Here is a 17,419-nt window from a genome sequence, read left to right on the forward strand (position 1 = left end):
TACCCGTTAGCCTAAGCGAGGGCACTCTGCTAACTGATATCCGCTAACTGATATGGCCGTAATGTTCACAACAATCAATGGACACAATCAGAGTATTTAGCTTAGACCCAATCCGAGTATCAGCTTAGTCTAATTAGCCGGAGCGAACCGCTCTGCTAACTGCCGTTAAACGCCGTTCCCTCCTAAGAGGGACCGCTTGTCGCAGCCTTTGGAGGGCGAAGATCCGCAACTCCGACCGGTGGTCACAAGGCTACCGCGACAAACTCTAATATATCTTGCTCGTAGACAAAATATATATTTTTTCTACTACCATGGCAGTCAACCTGCGTAGCGAGGAGATGAAAGAGGACTGAACTCAGGATGACACCGGAACTTAAAGACGACGGGAGTCATCCGAGGTCACGAGTGACTTTGTTGATATAAATATTCGACCTGCGCATGCGCGAGACGGAAGATATCCAGTGTTAAGCACTGCCTCTGGCGGTCAGTAAGGATGAAATAGAACTGCAGCTGTCAGATAAATGTAGCGCAGTAAAAAAAAAAAAAGGTTCCAACTGAAATGTAGTGGAGTAGAAGTGGCATAAAACTTTACTCAAGTACAGTACTTGAGTAAATATATTTAATTACTTTCCACCACTCATTAGGGGTCAAACTGTACACAAAAGTTTGATGGGATGGGAAGACAAAAGATTACATTTTCTTGACAATTATTTAAATAAATGAAACGCTAAACTGTTGAGTTCACGCAAACAGATGTACGTGATGAGTAAATGGTAACGGTAGTGATCCTCTACTTGAGTCACAGCACAGCAGAGCTGATGGTTCACACTGCTATGCTGTTATGATTTTGCATTGTTTAATGTAGCTTTATGCAGAGACATCGGGTTAAATATCCACACAGCTTTTGTCAAACTTGACTTTTCATGACCAAATAAATAACGAAAGCCTTTTTGCCTCCGTCTCCTCCCAGAACTGAAGAAAAACGGCTTTCTTCTGGCCAGCTCTCAGACCCCTTTCACTCCAGGACCGCCAAAGAAGAAACAGAAAGTCGGCTATCACAACAGCTACCACCAGCCGAACCACACGCCTCGCCAGAGCCACAACACCTACAAACCCAACCACCTCCTTTTTAAGGACAGGGACGTCTTCGAGGCCGCAGCGCCCAAAACCAAAAAGAACATTAAGCACAAGCAACAAGAAAGCAATGTGAAAACGTGGAAACCCAAGAGACCGGTTCCCACCTCCAAAGACCCTCTCCCAGCGGCTAAAGTCTTCGTGAATGAGGCGGAGGACTTTCCCAGAGGTGGAGGCAAAGGCAAGGATATACAGAAGAGGGCGAAGAACAAGAAGCACGCTCCTTCAGCGCCATCAGAAGTGCACAGAGAGGGCAGGCCGGACCGTCTCCGTTGGACTGTGACCGGAGAGATGCAGGGTTCGGCGTCGAAGCAGCAGAAGGGGAAGAAGTATCGTCAAAAAGCGAAGAACCGCGCAGATGTACCCCCGACGGATGAGAACCTGTTCATCATCAAACAGAGGAAACAGAGGAAACATAGCAGATAGCGGCGGTTCGTGTGAGGCGGAGGCGTCTGCAGGACCCGTACACAAAGCTTGCGTTCATGATGTTTCGGGATGTCTCAGACATTTTGCCGACTCAGGTCTTCGTTGGAGATGCCAGTGCTGTTTTGACGGGTTCATCGGACTTTCTTTTTTTTTTTATTACTGAAGACGTTTTGACACAGTAGGAAAAGCACAGATGTAAATAATAAAATGAATGAATGAAGGCTGAATGTTTCAGGGTCCTGGCGTCATGCACGCCCGACTCACTGTCACGCTGTCGGGGCTTTACTGGGGACACATAATTCAGTACTAAGAAGTACGTAACTTTGAAAGATATCTACTTGATTTGTCAAACTCAGACCGCTTCCTCAGTATCCTATTAGCTTCAGATAAACTTCTGAATACAGTTTTGCTCAAAATGACCTATTTTGGATCTTTTAATGTCCAGTATGAACAGGAGGGATTTAAGAAAAGTTGTGAAGCGATCCTTTCAAAGTTATTATTTCCACTTGTGATTTTCCTACTATGAGGAGTCAAAATGTCTGCGGAAAGAAAGCTGCTTTTATTCAGTCTTAAGTCATCTCCACAGTTCTAACGGGCAGCGGCGAATTATTTAGTTGCCTAAACTTATCAGTTATCAGTAAATGGTTTAATAAGTCATCCTTAAGATGATCAAATGATGTCCTTATCATGTTCTCTCATTTTGTTGTTCACATCATTTGAATTAAAAACAGACTGATCTTTGAAGTAGAATTAGATTATTTCCTAGTGCCTCTGCTTTCCCAAAGAAAGGGGGATCTTTTTTCCAAATACTCTTGGAAATGGTCCGTTTTTCATTTAGAACTGAAGAGATGCCCCTTTTTTCTACACTACATTTGTAAATGATCTAAATATCTGAACATACGGTAAATACCTATGTTACACATGTTTGATGCAACTCTGTAGCAAGTTATGATCTGGATAGAATGCATCACCGACGGTATTCACCCTTTCAACCATCCACAACATAAATTTAGTGAACATGATTAAAGAAAAGAGGTTGAGATGTTTCCTTGATAACATGAATACTGGCTGCCTGAAGTGTCTGAGATAAATACAACTTGAGTGTGCTCTGCCGTGACTTATTTCCTTCATTCAGGAAGAGAAGTTTGTTGTGTGATTAATATTTTTAGATACTCATAATTATTTAAATTGCATTTGTGATGCAATTTATATTGATACATTAAAATCATTTGGTTCCAGCACCATCAAGATCACATGGGGAAGTTGCTGACAATGCCACCAGTAATGGCCAAAAAGAATAAAGACTGGCATTTTAACAATCTTTCTCACATTTTATAAACCAAATAAAAAAATAATTTTCTGCTCAAAATGTTCCTGACTGACTGCATACAATATGAAGTAGTTTCCCTGTACATTACTGTACAGGGAAACTAGAGTTTTGCTGACACATTCAACTGTTTAGGATGACCATCTAAATACTGAGGGCAATTTTCCTTTCTCAATCCAAACTAAATTGTAAAGTTGGAAGAAATTACATAATACAGTAAAATTACATCAAAGTGAAGTACTGCAGTAAACACAGTACTTGATTAAATGTAGGCAATAACTGAACTACGTTATTAAACTTCCCACCTGTTGGAATTATTACACCGTAAACCGTAATTTCCACATTTGCGTCAACCAGTGAATGCAACAGATGAGAAGTTCGTGACGCGTTACGTCGCTCCGCCCCGCGCGCTATGGACAGAGTGGTCACGTTTTTACAGCTGCATTTCTCGACCAGTGCTGTCAAAGGTTTCCGCGTGAGCGTGCGACCATCAGTTAGTAAGCTTCTGACAGCGTCTCGGCTCTGCAAAGAGGGGAAATGGAGAACTGTTTGTCCTCAACGGGGGACACCATGCTGGACCAGGCTGCCAGCCAGTGGCTGCAGTACGACAAGGTGAGCTGACAGCTAGCGAGCTAGCTTAATGAGCTGTGGTGTGTCTACCTGGCGTTACATACAGTTACGTGATTCAGTGTTGGGCTAACTTCCAGTGTGATGATGTAGGGTTGTTTATAACATTAGGAAAATGACGAAGGATAATTAGTTGTAACGTCAAACAGCTGTGTAAAAATACAACACTCACTAACGTTAGTTCACTAATGTGTGGCATCAGGTGCTGTGTCAGTGAAAGGCTACACACGTTAGCTGCTGCTTCATTATAAGCTCTTTGCCAATGAGCTAAACTTTATTGTGCTACGTTATAATGCTGTATTTTACAGATCTGTCATTTCTTAATGATTGCTATAAAGAAATTTTAAAGAACTAACGTTAGCTATGTTAATTCATGGGAATACAGTGTCACTGTTATCCCCTTCCAGACCAATCACTATTGTCAATTCATTTTTAGTTTGACCTATAAAGTCAGTTCAGGAAGTTGTACTTCAATGGAGCAGTTCTTCAATGGAGGTTACCTTTACATATTTTATGTTTATATAATTACCATAGAGCAGCGGTTCCCAAACCTTTTAGGCCGCGCACCCCCTTCTACATCCCGACCGGGTTCGCGCACCCCCCCCCCCCCCCCCTTAATAAAAAAAAAAAAAAAGAGGCAACAGAGCCTTTTAAGCCTTCATAGCCGCATAAGAATCGGACCAATGAGAGAACAGTTTGCTCGCGCGTGGCATTTGTTTACAAGATTTAGTCCGCTGTTAAATGTTGCAGTGTGAACACAAACCGAACAAAGGAGCAACTGCAACAAAGCAAACGAACTGAAGGTGTGAAAACGCCCTGAAACACTGCAACAAAGTTTCAATAACTTTCAGTGACACAAGGCGTCACTTTTAAAGAGCAATACGGGTGTGAGGACACACGCACAGGCTCAGAGGCAGATTATCACATTTAATTTACAATTAATGAGCGACTAATGTAGCCAGGATGTCTTCGGACAAAGCATCGATGCGGCGCGACACAGTGTTGTTGGACACCGGGATCATGTCCAACTTTTTTGCTTCTTTCTCCCCAATCATACATTCCACCATCTCTCTGGCAGCTGGCAAGCTCACGTCTTCGGCGATTGTGTGCGGTAGCCCCTTTCTCGCTATTCTGTATCCAGATATGAAGCCCGTAGTGCGTCATTTATAGACCCAACACATGAATGAGACTCCAGTTGTTTTTGGCTGTTTTGTAACTCCTCCAATTTCGATATTAAAATATGTAAGGGGCTTTTGACTTGCACTGGCATGCTTGGTGTTCAGGTGGCGACGTAAATAAGAGCTTCAGACTGTTAGCCAGAACCTCACTGCACACCACGCACTGTGGCTTTGGGGAATCTGCGTTGCCAATACAAGTGAAGCCCAGACACAGATACTTTTCATCATATTTCCTCTTTTTTTTCCCAGTCTGCGCCGTCTCATCTTCCTCTGACTCTGGCTGGATTTCTTCTCCCGGTCTCTCCCCAATAACGCACCTCTCCGTTCCCCTCGCCTCCGATTCCTCTCTCTCTCTGTCCCTCTCCTCTTTTACGACTGATAGCTTCAGATGTCCCACCTGACAGTTTTTAAATTAAAATTACATTTTTTTTTAATATTTAATATTATTACACCATCAGACCGCCATTACACTTTTCCTCTCGCGCACCCCCTAGAGGCAGCTCGCGCACCCCCACTTTGGGAATCCCTGCCATAGAGGAAAGTCCCAGTATGTTGTGCTGTAAATTAGGGCTGGGCGGTATACCGGTTCAACCAATGTGGAAACTATCTATCGATACATCTATCGATACATCTATACATACATACTAACAACTAAATCCTACGGTCTAATCCCGTTTCTTTCCATGGAGGGGCTTAGGGCCCAGGTGAATGTAGGTGAGGAAACAGGAAGTGACGGCCACACAAACAAACAGCTGTTCACCGCTCGCTGGTAAAAATACAGTGATATACCGTGAAACTGCCAGAGTCTTACAAAATACCGTGATATGCATTTTTGGTCATACCGCCCAGCCCTACTGTAAATGCATGAATCAAATATAAAAGCCTCACGTGCCACACAACGGTCCTCCTCCATACAGACTGATGTGCTACTGTGTTGTTGAGGAGCACACAGATGTGTAAGCAGGCTAATATGCATCCGGCCATCTGACCAACACAAACCGAGTCATTCATGGTCTTTACAAGACATGGGATGCCACTAATCGGGGCACACTGGAAGAGACACCCTGGTTCATTAGTCTCAACATGATTGCATTAGGGTGGCTTGCTCAATAGGAGGCATCATGGACCCATTCGCTGTATTTATGGCTCCAATTTGTAACCAGACTTTTTCTAAAACATCTTGCCAAACATTTTGATCAATTCATTTTTAAAGTCATTTCAAAAGTAAAACAGCTAAAACTACTCTTGGTAACAGACACAAAAACAAAACAATTGGCAGCCCTGAGAAGTGACATAAACATTCTCTTTAAATCTTACATCAGAAATCATCATACTGTCTTTGCTAACAGGATGTCCAGTTGTAAGCGCTACATTACAGTTTTTGATAAATATAGGTAAGTGTATATAAAACATGTGGGCATGATTTTCCTCCCTCAGAACCCTAAGACGGCATCGATGGTGCGGGACCTGATGAGAGACGGCGCGGTGGAGGCTCTGAAGAAGTGCTTCTCCTCCAGGTTGGAGTTTGGTACTGCAGGTCTGAGAGCAGCCATGGGCCCCGGCACGTCCTGTATGAACGAGCTCACTGTCATCCAGACCACACAGGTCGGTGAACAGATAAACTGCTACCACACATTAAGCCGCATGCAAAGCCACGTGTGCACGTCCTTGATTCTTGCTCTCTGCTGTTTGAAGACACTCCAAACTCTCTGGTGGTTGGCTGCACAGCTCACATGCCAACATCTTGTTACATGTCACTGTAGGATCTCAGTGGAGCTGCTGTGAAATATCCTTCACTGCATTTTAAACACATGATTTCTCTTATTTCCCCAAATCTTTTTTTTTTTTTTTATCACCGACAGGGTTTCTGTAGCTACCTGGAGAAGACTTTTGATAACTTCAAGGATCGAGGGGTGGTAATCGGGTACGACGCCCGTGCCCACCCGCCCAGCGGGGGCAACAGCAAGCGCTTCGCCAGCCTGGCTGCAGCTGTGTTCATCAGCCGAGGGGTGCCGGTCCACCTTTTCTGTGACATAACCCCAACACCATTTGTGGTAATATCTTAAACTTTTGTGTGTGTGTGTGTGTGTGTATTTATTTCATAAATAATATCAAATTTCAGTCACAATGTCTTTAAACAGAAGTATAATTTTACCACATACAATTTTAAACATGCTTAATATCACATTTGTAGGGCAAATTTGTGATGAAAAAAGAAATTGTTGAAGTCTGATCAGTTTGCTGGTGGAGCAGGTGACAGTGGCACAGAAGCTAAAGGGCAAATTCCATTCAAAAAGTCCACTTCCCCTTTGTATACGGCCAGTTGCATAATGCACATGGGATTCACCAGCTAATGCTCAGTTTAAAACTTGTGACCATTCACCCGACTTTGTGTCCACACTACACATGCATAAACCACACAAGATATTCTTTTGAACATAAGCTTCTATTTTCTGACATTTTCAAATGAAACATCAAATGTCTGTCATCATATTTCATGACAGCGTCATATTTTATGACATAGTCACCCTAAAAAAATAGATTTTTTCTGATTATTGCTGTATACAGGTAATTTATGGGGCTGTTAGATTGCTGCTAGATCGTCCCGTTAATACAGGTGTGCGCCTCCCTTTGTGTGCGGCAAGCGGGACGGCAAACTGTTATCTGACCGCAGTCAGCAGAACATTTCTTTATATAAAAAAATGTACATTTTGGATATTATTCAACTGTCCTTTCTTTCAATACATTTTGACTTCATTAGTAGAGTTATTGTAAATGTTTGGCTCAGGAGTCGGAAACGATCCTACAGCCACCAATGGAATCTAATTCTACAAACAGTGTAATGCTCATATCTTCAGTGTAGCCTGATCTTTATCTGTAACTTCAGCAGTGAAATATCGTTATAAATGAAGCGTGGAACTATTCTGTACAACCCTAATATTCTTATTGCAGCCTGACAATGACCACCACTACTTCGTGATATACTTTACCCGCCTTTCCTTTGCCGCTCCCATCACCCTAACTTTACACTGCTCATTTGTTTGTGTAGTTGTGGGGACACTGAGTCAGACATCTCACGATGGTCTTTTTTTGTCTGACAAATACACAGATTGTGAAAAAGTTAATCAGTTATTTCCACAGATTTTCACCTGTATTTAATGTCCCCGTGCATGTCCTGCAGCAAGTAGTTTACAGTAAATAAGTTTATTTGTTTATGGTAGAGAAGGTCTGTGGGCAGCACAGCAGAGGTTATGTTTCCACTAACAGGAGGGAAAAGAAGCACAGCACATCGATGTTTTACTGAAGTGAAACACTAACCTCCAGTCCAAGATAACTTGTAGCAAAAACGTACTGAAATGACCGCTGTAAAATTGTTCTTCAACGACTGGTTATATACAACTGTCACCATTATTCTTTTTTTCTCTCACATTGTGTTTTATACATTATACTGTGTTTTATACATTATACTGTGTTTTATACATTATACTGTGTTTTATACAGTATACGGCAACATCTGGTATGATCTTTGAGTATATTGGAAAAGTGATATTTCTGTCCTGCTCCCTGCAGCCGTTCACAGTCTCACACCTGGGTCTGTGTGCTGGTATCATGGTGACCGCCTCTCACAACCCCAAACAGGACAATGGCTACAAGGTGACTGCTTTTACTTACCTACTTACTTACATGCTTGCTCACAACGTGCTATTTTGCTGAGTAACTTATCGTCCCGTTAATACAGGTGTGTGTGCGCCTCCCTTTGTGTGCGGCAAGCGGGACGGCAAACTGTTATCTGACCGCAGTCAGCAGAACATTTCTTTATATAAAAAAATGTATATTTTGGATATTATTCAACTGTCCTTTCTTTCAATACATTTTGACTTCATTAGTAGAGTTATTGTAAATGTTTGGATCAGGAGTCGGAAACGATCCTACAGCCACCAATGGAATCTAATTCTACAAACAGTGTAATGCTCATAGCTTCAGTGTAGCCTGATCTTTATCTGTAACTTCAGCATTGAAATATCGTTATAAATGAAGCGTGGAACTATTCTGTAAAACCCTAATATTCTTATTGCAGCCTGACAATGACCACCACTACTTCGTGATACACTTTACCCGCCTTTCCTTTGCCGCTCCCATCACCCAGTAAATAAGTTTATTTGTTTATGGTAGAGAAGGTCTGTGGGCAGCACAGCAGAGGTTATGTTTCCACTAACAGGAGGGAAAAGAAGCACAGCACATCGACGTTTTACTGAAGTGACACACTAACCTCCAGTCCAAGATAACTTGTAGCAAAAACGTACTGAAATGACCGCTGTAAAATTGTTCTTCAACGACTGGTTATATACAACTGTCACCATTATTCTTTTTTTCTCTCACATTGTGTTTTATAAATTATACTGTGTTTTATACATTATACTGTGTTTTATACAGTATACTGTGTTTTATACATTACATACATTACATCCCGTTAATACACACCTGTATTAACGGGATGTATTAACACCAAACTCAGTTCACTATATATATGTGTGTGTGTGTGTATATATGTGTGTATATATGTATATATATATATATATGTATATATGTATATATATATGTATATATGTATATATATATATGTATATATATGTGAACGTGAACTGAGTTTGGTTTTGACTGTTGATCGGACAAAACAAGCAATTTGAATACGTCGCATACATTTGACTGCAGGACATGATTGTCCTTTTTTTTAAATGTTCTGACATCATCTAGAAAAACATTAAATTCATTTTAAAAAATCAATAAATGAGAAAGAATTGGCAGATTTATCGATATTGAAAGCAACAGCTAGTTACGGTCCTCATTCCTGGTTCTATCTGCTGACTGGGTCCTCCGCTGCTCGGTGTGTGTCTCAGGTGTACTGGGCGAACGGAGCCCAGATCGTGTCTCCTCATGACCGAGGTATCTCCAAGGCCATAGAGGAGAACCTGGAGCCCTGGCCGGAGTCCTGGAGCGCAGAGGAGGCCCTGAAGAGCCTCCTGCTCAAAGATCCCTACCAGAACATCCACACAGAATACTTCAAAGCCATCCAGAAACACTGTCATCACAGGTGCTTCATAGAGAACTACCGACTGAGCAGCAACTTGCATTTAAAAAACCTGAGGGAGGCTTGGCTTAGGACGAGGAAACTGTTTTCCATCGATGATTGTAATGTTTTGCTGCTTGACATCTGAAATGCATGTATGAAATACCACTGTAGGCCATACTAGGACACACACACGCACACGCACAATACTAGAGTTTAAATAAGGAAAACAAAGACTCATAAAGAAAAAAAATGTTTTGACTGTGGCTTCTTTCCTCACAGGGACATAAACAAGAGGTCAGAGGTGAAAATTGTGCATACATCTGTGCACGGCGTTGGCCACACATTTGTCCAGTCAGCTTTCAAGGCCTTCGACCTTCACCCTCCATACGCTGTAGAGGAACAGAAAGATCCAGACCCGGAATTCCCCACGGTGAAATATCCCAACCCCGAGGAAGGAGAGGGAGTGCTGGTATGTTGCGGACATTCACATCACATGCGGTCACGTATAGACGGTGTGTTTTTGGTTGAAGGTGCAATGTGTGTGTGTGTGTGTGTTGCGTGTTGCAGACACTGTCGTTTGCACTGGCAGACAGGGAGGGGGCCACTGTTGTGTTGGCGAACGACCCTGATGCTGATCGACTGGCCATCGCTGAGAAGCAGGAGAGGTCAGTGTTGATGCTCCATCCTTCAACAGTTCATCAGTGGTTACCTTCCTATCTGCCTAAAAGTATTCGTCTGATGTAAATGACTAGAGGGTCAGTTGACGTGTGCCAATATGAAAGTGTCATTATCTCAGTATTTGATATTATTGTGATAAATTAGAGGAAATTCTTAGCATAAAAATAATAGACTGTATTAAAAAAAGTAACATTTAGTTGTCATTGGAGCTGTTTTCATTATTCATTTATTTCACTGTTCATTTGCATGTTTTGAAAGTGTTATCTCCCGACATCTTTGTCTCAGGAGTGATTTTAAAGCCACCTCCACATGGCCAAGAATATACAGTCCAGAAATATCAGTACCGCCCTTAAAAAGCCATCCTGGGTCATTTTTGTGCAACAGCAGATTGTGAACTCACAGAGGAAATGCTTTGAATAACAGTCTGCTGGTATAAACGGTTGTTTGTTACGTAACGTCCGTCTCTCTCTGTGTCAGTGGACAGTGGCGAGTGTTCACTGGTAACGAGTTGGGGGCGTTGCTTGGCTGGTGGATGTTCAGCTGCTGGAAAGAGCAGAACTGTGACGCTGCTGCGGTGAAAAACCTCTTCATGCTGTCCAGCACCGTCTCCTCCAAGATACTGCGCGCCATCGCTGTCAAGGAAGGCTTCCACTTTGAGGTGACGCTCGTCAAGTCCAAGGCTGTGAATTGTGTCCAAACGTGTGTGTGTTACTGCAACAGGAAGCCGTAACAACATGTTGCTGTATTTCAGGGTCTCATGAAATGCTTTCAGCAGGACCGCTTTAAGAGAAAGTTGGAAATAAATGTGGCCAATGGATGTTTGTGATACAGTTAAATGCATTCTATTATTGGGAGGCTTCTTCACCATTGCAAGTGTTGCTTGTAGTTATTATTTCAAACCACACTTGACGTCTACTGTCGCCGCTGTTTGGACAGGAAACACTGACGGGGTTCAAGTGGATGGGAAACCGAGCCAGAGACCTTTTGGACCAGGGCAAGACTGTTCTGTTTGCCTTTGAGGAGGCCATAGGTATGCATGCACGCACGCACACGCACGCACACACACACACGTGTTGTCCACGGGCATAATCATAGGAAAGTGTTTCTGATTAACGATCCTCCACGATGTCACAAAGTACGTTGATTTGATCAGTAAGTAGTCACCTGATGTACATGTATCTAGGGTCAGCTGCCGGCCAAGATATAAACTTGGGTGAGGCGTTGACAGACCTTACTTGATAATGTAAACTGCAGAAGAAGAGTACACATATAAGTCAATGCACACTTTAAATTAAAACATGTAGAATGGCAAAGTTTGTTTGGTGCAATAAATGTGTAGTCTGTCTTCGTGTCCTCACATGTGTCTCAGCGTGGGATGTAGGATTGGAGGCCCCTTGTGTGTGTTGTTTTACTGATGAATATTAATCAAAAATCTCATTGTGTTAATATTTTGTGAAAGCATCAATAGGCAACTGTACAATATCGTTGAAATATTGATATCTCAGTAATTGGTCCAGCCCTACTCTTAGTATAAGCAGTATATCCTTCAATATCTTCTACTGTTTGGGCCACAATTTGACCCTTTGCCAAGTCCCTCCCTCGAACGCAGACCGACAACCATCTGGCTCTGCTCCTTAGACTGCAATAGTTTCTCGCTGAAATTGCTTTATATATATATATATATATATATTATATTTATTCAGCAAGTACAGTTAGTGACAGCTCCATGGTAACGCAGCTCTGACAGCTTGATGGAGAAGCAGTGGGGGGCGGGGCTTAGCGAAGGGTCAAATCATTGCGTTCTTTGTTTCAGAGAAATAAAGCCGGTTCTCTTCAACTTCTTCAGACACTTCCTCTCACACATGTAGCAGCAACAGTCTTCTGAAGTGTCACTGGTTTTGTAACCATGTCGTACAGTTACTAGTTAAATGAAGACGTCAACCATTAATGTCAGAATGCATAAAAAAAAATCAGTGGTGTCAACTGAGGACCTTGGTCGAACCCCATGCGTTTGGTTTAAGGTCGCTTGAGATTAATACGACAGATCAACACACACATCACATACTTTAGTACTTTCCCATATAACACGATTATGATCCTGTAATTGGAATCGCATGCCTTTGCACCCACTGTTGGTATAGAAGCAAGTGACCGGCAGCAGCTCGAGGTTTATGCACACTGGGGATGAACGGTGTGTGTGTGTGTGTGTGTGTGTGTGTGTGTGTGTGTGTGTGTGTGTGTGTGTGTGTGTGTGTGTGTGTGTGTGTGTGTGTGTGTGTGTGTGTGTGTGTGTGTGTGTGTGTGTGTGTGTGTGTGTGTGTGTGTGTGTGTGTGTGTGTGTGTGTTTCAGGGTACATGTGCAGTCCCTCTGTATTGGACAAGGATGGAGTGAGTGCTGCAGCCATAGCAGGAGAGATGATTTCCTATCTGGCCACGAAAAGCTCAAGCCTTTCTCAACAAGTCACTGCCATCTATGAAGAGTAAGACGCGCATGTTTAAATTACACTCGTCTGTCTTTGATTTGTCTTTGTAAGATACTGCAGACTTGAGCTCTGTCTCTCTCTACTCACGGTCAGGTACGGCCACCACATCAGCAAGAACTCCTACTTCATCTGCCACGACCAGGATGTGATCCACAGCTTGTTCCAGCGCCTGCGCTGCTACGGCGGCCAGAAGGACTCGTATCCCACTGAATGCGGCCGCTTCTCCATCTCTGCTGTACGAGACCTGACCACCGGCTACGACAGCAACCAGCCCGGTAACAAGGCTGTAAGTGGACCCACATGTTAGAAACACGGCTCCCAATAAATGATAATGCTGCTCCATCGCCAAAGACAAGTTATCAAAAAAGAGATTCGATCTCAATTGGTTTTACCTGGTTCAATAAATAAGACAAAATTAGCAACTGTTTGCTAACACGTTTGCCATGTCAACTTAAAAGGTGATGGATGATGTGTCAATGTTGTTTGCAACTTTCCACTGCCCCATGTTTTTTTTTAGGTTACTTTCTTTAGACGGACAGATACTGAATGAACACAGAAACTGATTATTTGCTACATTCTTGTATTTAGTGTAGAGTAACAGACTGTAGTCGACCTGTGAGCCATGCAGATCCCCCGCCGTCATAGTGTGAAATAAAGAGGTACTGCTGATCGTTATTGGCTGATATTCAGTACAAATATGCGATCGGGTGATCAGCATTAATGCTTTGCATAACCCTGATAATGAGACATTATGACAAACAGATCTGTGTTGAAATCAGAGGGAGAGCTCGTAACATAGCGGCACTGAGCTAACAAGTCAATTATTACGCGATCATGTCTTCAAATGTCATCCAAAAATGTAGCTTTTGGTGAGAAACTTGAAGATATATATATATATAAAGTTGTTTGAAAAATGTTTTAACAGCAATACAAAATAGATATTGGAGAGGGAACTATGGCCTGTTTCACTTCCTAACACCAGCTCTAAATAAATCATTGAAACTACTCGTACCAAGACAATTCTTTTATCAATTAAAATACAATATTTGATTTCCTCATTTAAATCGTGGATGTTTTTCGACGATAACCGAGAAAAGGGAAAACATTTAGAATGTTCGACTGTTAACACTGATTTTGGGGCGGTTGAAATAAGTTTTTGAGTCAATAGTTTAAAAGTAAAAGCTGCTTTAACAAAACCACAAAAACGATCTGTATATGACGCCGATATGAATCCGTATTGGTGGCAAAAAACCTGATCGGGTCCGACTTGTGACCCAAAACCGTGATATGATCCGACCCATGATTTTGTGATCCGTCGCCCCACGATTGATATTGTATGCACATGTGTGTGTCGATGGAGAACTTTCCTCTAGCTCTCCTTCCAAACAATAGTTTCCTTTCTGCTGATGTTTTTCCATCCACCCCTCCTTCCTCTCTGGTGTCCCAGGTCCTTCCCACCTCCAGCTCCAGTCAGATGATCACCTTCACCTTCTCCAACGGGGGTGTGGCCACCATGAGGACCAGTGGCACGGAGCCAAAAATCAAATACTACACTGAACTCTGTGCTGCTCCTGGCAACAGGTAGGTCGCCGTAGAGACCAGGCCAGGGAAGTGACAAACATCTTCAGCTAATGATTACTTTGATTGTCCATCATTTATACCATAAAATAGTAAGCTTACAATTTCCCACAGTAGAACCCAAGTTGAAGGATTTACATGTGTTGTTAGTCAAACTCAAATGATATTCTCACCTCGGTGAAGCTGGAGCGAAGAATTGTATCAATTGTTTTTACTTGAACATTATTGGGTACTTTTCTGTCGGTCAGCTAATTGTTTTAGTTGTAAATGTCACCTGGACACCGTTGAGTGTCCTCTTTTGTTTCCCCCTCTGACTCTTTGCGTCCTCTAACAGTGACCTGACGCACCTGAAGAAGGAGCTGGACGATTTGGTCGATGCCATTGTTGAAAGCTTCTTTGAGCCCCAGAAGAACAAGCTGCAGCCCAAGCCGGAGTAGAGCGCCGACGGTGTCTATATGAGAACTGCTCAGACTATTGACACTTAAATGGATGTTATTAAACTGCTGTTAAACTCTGAACGTGTAACATCTTTAATACTAGTAAGGTACTGCATTGAAGGTTAAGCTGTCATTCCAGAGTTAGCTAGTTAGTAAAATGACCACGCCTAAAAGCTTAGAGCACCACCAAGTGGAGATATTGTGCTTGTACTGCTCATAACTTGATGTGAATAGTTAACATTCAAAGGGACTATTTGACACCACAACTTTAAATCTACAAACAAGACATTTCACTTCCCAGGATGTAGTTCATGTTGACTCTAGAAGTGTATCCAGCAGTTCACCTTTTACTCATGTGCCGAAAGTACAATCTAACTCAATAAAACAAATAAAAAAAAAAAAAAGGTTTCTAACTGCACGTGGGGACAAATGTCGGGAGGGGTAAAGCGCACCCACACATTACGTGCGGACACCAGCATCTTCCGGCAGCACATGCATGCATGCAGCATGCACTTGTCATGCCCCCATCTGAGCGTGGCGAGGAGGGGAGGGAGGTCTGCTCAGTCTTCTATATTTAACTCAAACTAGAGACCGGTGTGAAGCCTCTCTGTCTACATACGTTGTTGCTGCTCTGGAATACGCTTCGATCTCTCTCGGTGGCGCATCGGACTTCAGTGAACAGGTAAGAAGTACCGGCGTGAGAACAGCGGTGAAATATCGTCTTAAATTGATTTAAACAAATCTGCGCTTTGGGAATAGCACACACGAATCGTGCGCACTTTGGTGACCGCCCCAGTTCGTGCGTAAAAACCAACTTGTGCCGTGCGTAAAGATCAAAATAAGCGGTCGGAGAAGGCGTGCGAGGGGGGCTGCTCTCGGAAATCAACGTTCTAACTTCCGTCGCGGTCGTGGTGCAGCAGACCGACCTTTAGTGGCGCACTGTCCCAGCTGGGCTAAGTTGAGGATTTAGTTCGATTGCAAGGTCAAATATGAGGTAGGTACGCATGCCGTTTCGCTTTATTTCTCTCATGTAATGATTCCATAGCTGGAATGATCTATTTATTATAAGCATGCTCATCGTGTCCAGCTGTTCATGTTGACGTAGTTGCTTATTCAAACATTTTCCCCACGGATTCCACACGCCTCTGTCTATCAGTGATCATAGCTGTTATGATCTCGTGGGGGGGGGGGGGGGGCAGCTGGACTCTCTCTGTCTCTCAAGACAAACTCAGCCAGCCAAGTAGCCTCCTGATACTTTGATACTTAAGCTTGCAGGTGTTCGTGTGTCCTTGAGACTGTAAAAAGTGTAGGCCAGTGGTCAGGTCATGTTTCTGGTTGGGTAAACAACACCAGGTGTTTTTTTTTTTTTACAGTACCCTCCAGATGACCCTGTGACGACTGCACCTCAAAGACTGCTGATTCAAAGTGGAGCACAACAAACTTCCCCCTTCTAAATCAGAGGCCTCTGTGCCCTGACTGATGTTTTGCAGGTAAACAGCAGAGGCAGGCGGCTTCCTCCGGCCCCCAGCAGGCCATGGAGGGACTCTACTTTGAAGTGAAGCCCAGGAGAGATGAACCCTCTGAGAAACCCCCTCCTAAAATAAGGTTGAACCGCCGCTCATGTCCATCACTCCCACATCTCGCCTCTTCCACACCGTGTCCTCAGGAACTATCTGCGAGGAAGAGGATTGCATCATTGGGGGCAAAGGTAGAGGAGGAAGAGGAGGAGGAAGTACGATACAAACTGGCGTTGATCGGCTCTCTGCCCGTCCACCAGCTGACCACCATGGCCATGCTGCCCTGGGTGGTGGCCGAGATCAGCAAGTCTGCAGAGAAGAGTCCGGGGGCCGCGTCGCGGTCTGGGGGACAGTCGGACCCCTCCGCCCGCAATCAGACAGTAATTCTGTGTGTGTCGGCGTCGTGGGTGCGCTGCGTGTCCATCCTGGGAGACGGGGTCGTCTGGGACCCTCTGACACACACGGTGCTGTTCGAGTGTCTCCCCCACCAAGTGACGAAGCTGATTCACAACAGCCATGAGCCCAGCAGCTTCGGCTGCCTGGTCAGAGACGCACCGAGCTGCTCCTGCTATGTGTTCCTGTGCCAGGACTGCACCAAGGTAGGTCATAAAATACAGGAGTATGCAAAGTAACAAACGATTTAAAAACACAGCTACAACGGAAGACCAAAGGGCCAAATCATCTGCACTCCGATGGCAGACGCACTGATCAAATAAATGCCAAATAATTTCATCAGCCAGGTGGAACAGTTTCATAACTCATCGAACAAAAGCACACGCATAGATTGGAAAGACGTGAGAGACGGGGAACCATAACCTTCTTATATCTAATGACAAAAAGCTGCCTGAGCGTTGAGTGCGTCCACATCAGTGTTTATCACTGAGGGAAACCGGACCTCTCTTTGGCATTACAGATTCCACGTACACTCTACTTTTACTCCAGAAACATGAACAAGCCCGTGCT

At 43.5% G+C, this 17,419-nt stretch overlaps 4 protein-coding genes across 7 annotated transcripts in view; 3 read left to right on the forward strand and 1 right to left on the reverse strand.

Annotated features, from left to right (window-relative positions):
- zcchc7 (zinc finger, CCHC domain containing 7) overlaps positions 1–2,879 on the forward strand; it is a 55,772-nt gene extending 52,893 nt beyond the window's left edge. Inside the window, exon 10 of the mRNA XM_079279103.1 lies at positions 971–2,879. Coding sequence (XP_079135229.1) covers positions 971–1,560 — 590 coding nt within the window. The 3' untranslated portion in view covers positions 1,561–2,879. The remainder of the gene's footprint in view (positions 1–970) is intronic.
- rpl9 (ribosomal protein L9) overlaps positions 1–17,419 on the reverse strand; it is a 337,328-nt gene that overhangs the window by 122,525 nt on the left and 197,384 nt on the right. The gene's annotated exons all lie outside the window — the stretch shown is intronic.
- On the forward strand, positions 3,307–15,303 carry pgm2 (phosphoglucomutase 2). The gene is made up of 13 exons (XM_079279066.1): positions 3,307–3,499; positions 6,130–6,297; positions 6,555–6,746; positions 8,263–8,346; positions 9,591–9,784; positions 10,043–10,232; positions 10,331–10,428; positions 10,919–11,099; positions 11,378–11,471; positions 12,792–12,921; positions 13,018–13,210; positions 14,372–14,505; positions 14,837–15,303. The coding sequence occupies exons 1-13, from the start codon at positions 3,425–3,427 to the stop codon at positions 14,937–14,939; spliced, it is 1,836 nt and encodes a 611-aa protein (XP_079135192.1). The 5' UTR covers positions 3,307–3,424; the 3' UTR covers positions 14,940–15,303.
- Positions 15,518–17,419, forward strand: part of tbc1d1 (TBC1 (tre-2/USP6, BUB2, cdc16) domain family, member 1) — a 44,776-nt gene continuing 42,874 nt past the window's right edge. For 3 of the 4 annotated variants that reach the window (XM_079278345.1, XM_079278347.1, XM_079278348.1), the window contains exons 1-2: positions 15,873–15,933; positions 16,313–17,055. In XM_079278345.1, coding sequence (XP_079134471.1) covers positions 16,474–17,055 — 582 coding nt within the window. In that variant the 5' untranslated portion in view covers positions 15,873–15,933; positions 16,313–16,473. Of the gene's footprint in view, positions 15,622–15,872; positions 15,934–16,312; positions 17,056–17,419 lie in introns of those variants that run through there. The other variant, XM_079278346.1, reaches the window with a different exon arrangement.

This window comes from Melanostigma gelatinosum, assembly GCF_949748355.1.
Source record: "Melanostigma gelatinosum genome assembly, chromosome: 11".
NCBI lineage: Eukaryota > Metazoa > Chordata > Actinopteri > Perciformes > Zoarcidae > Melanostigma > Melanostigma gelatinosum.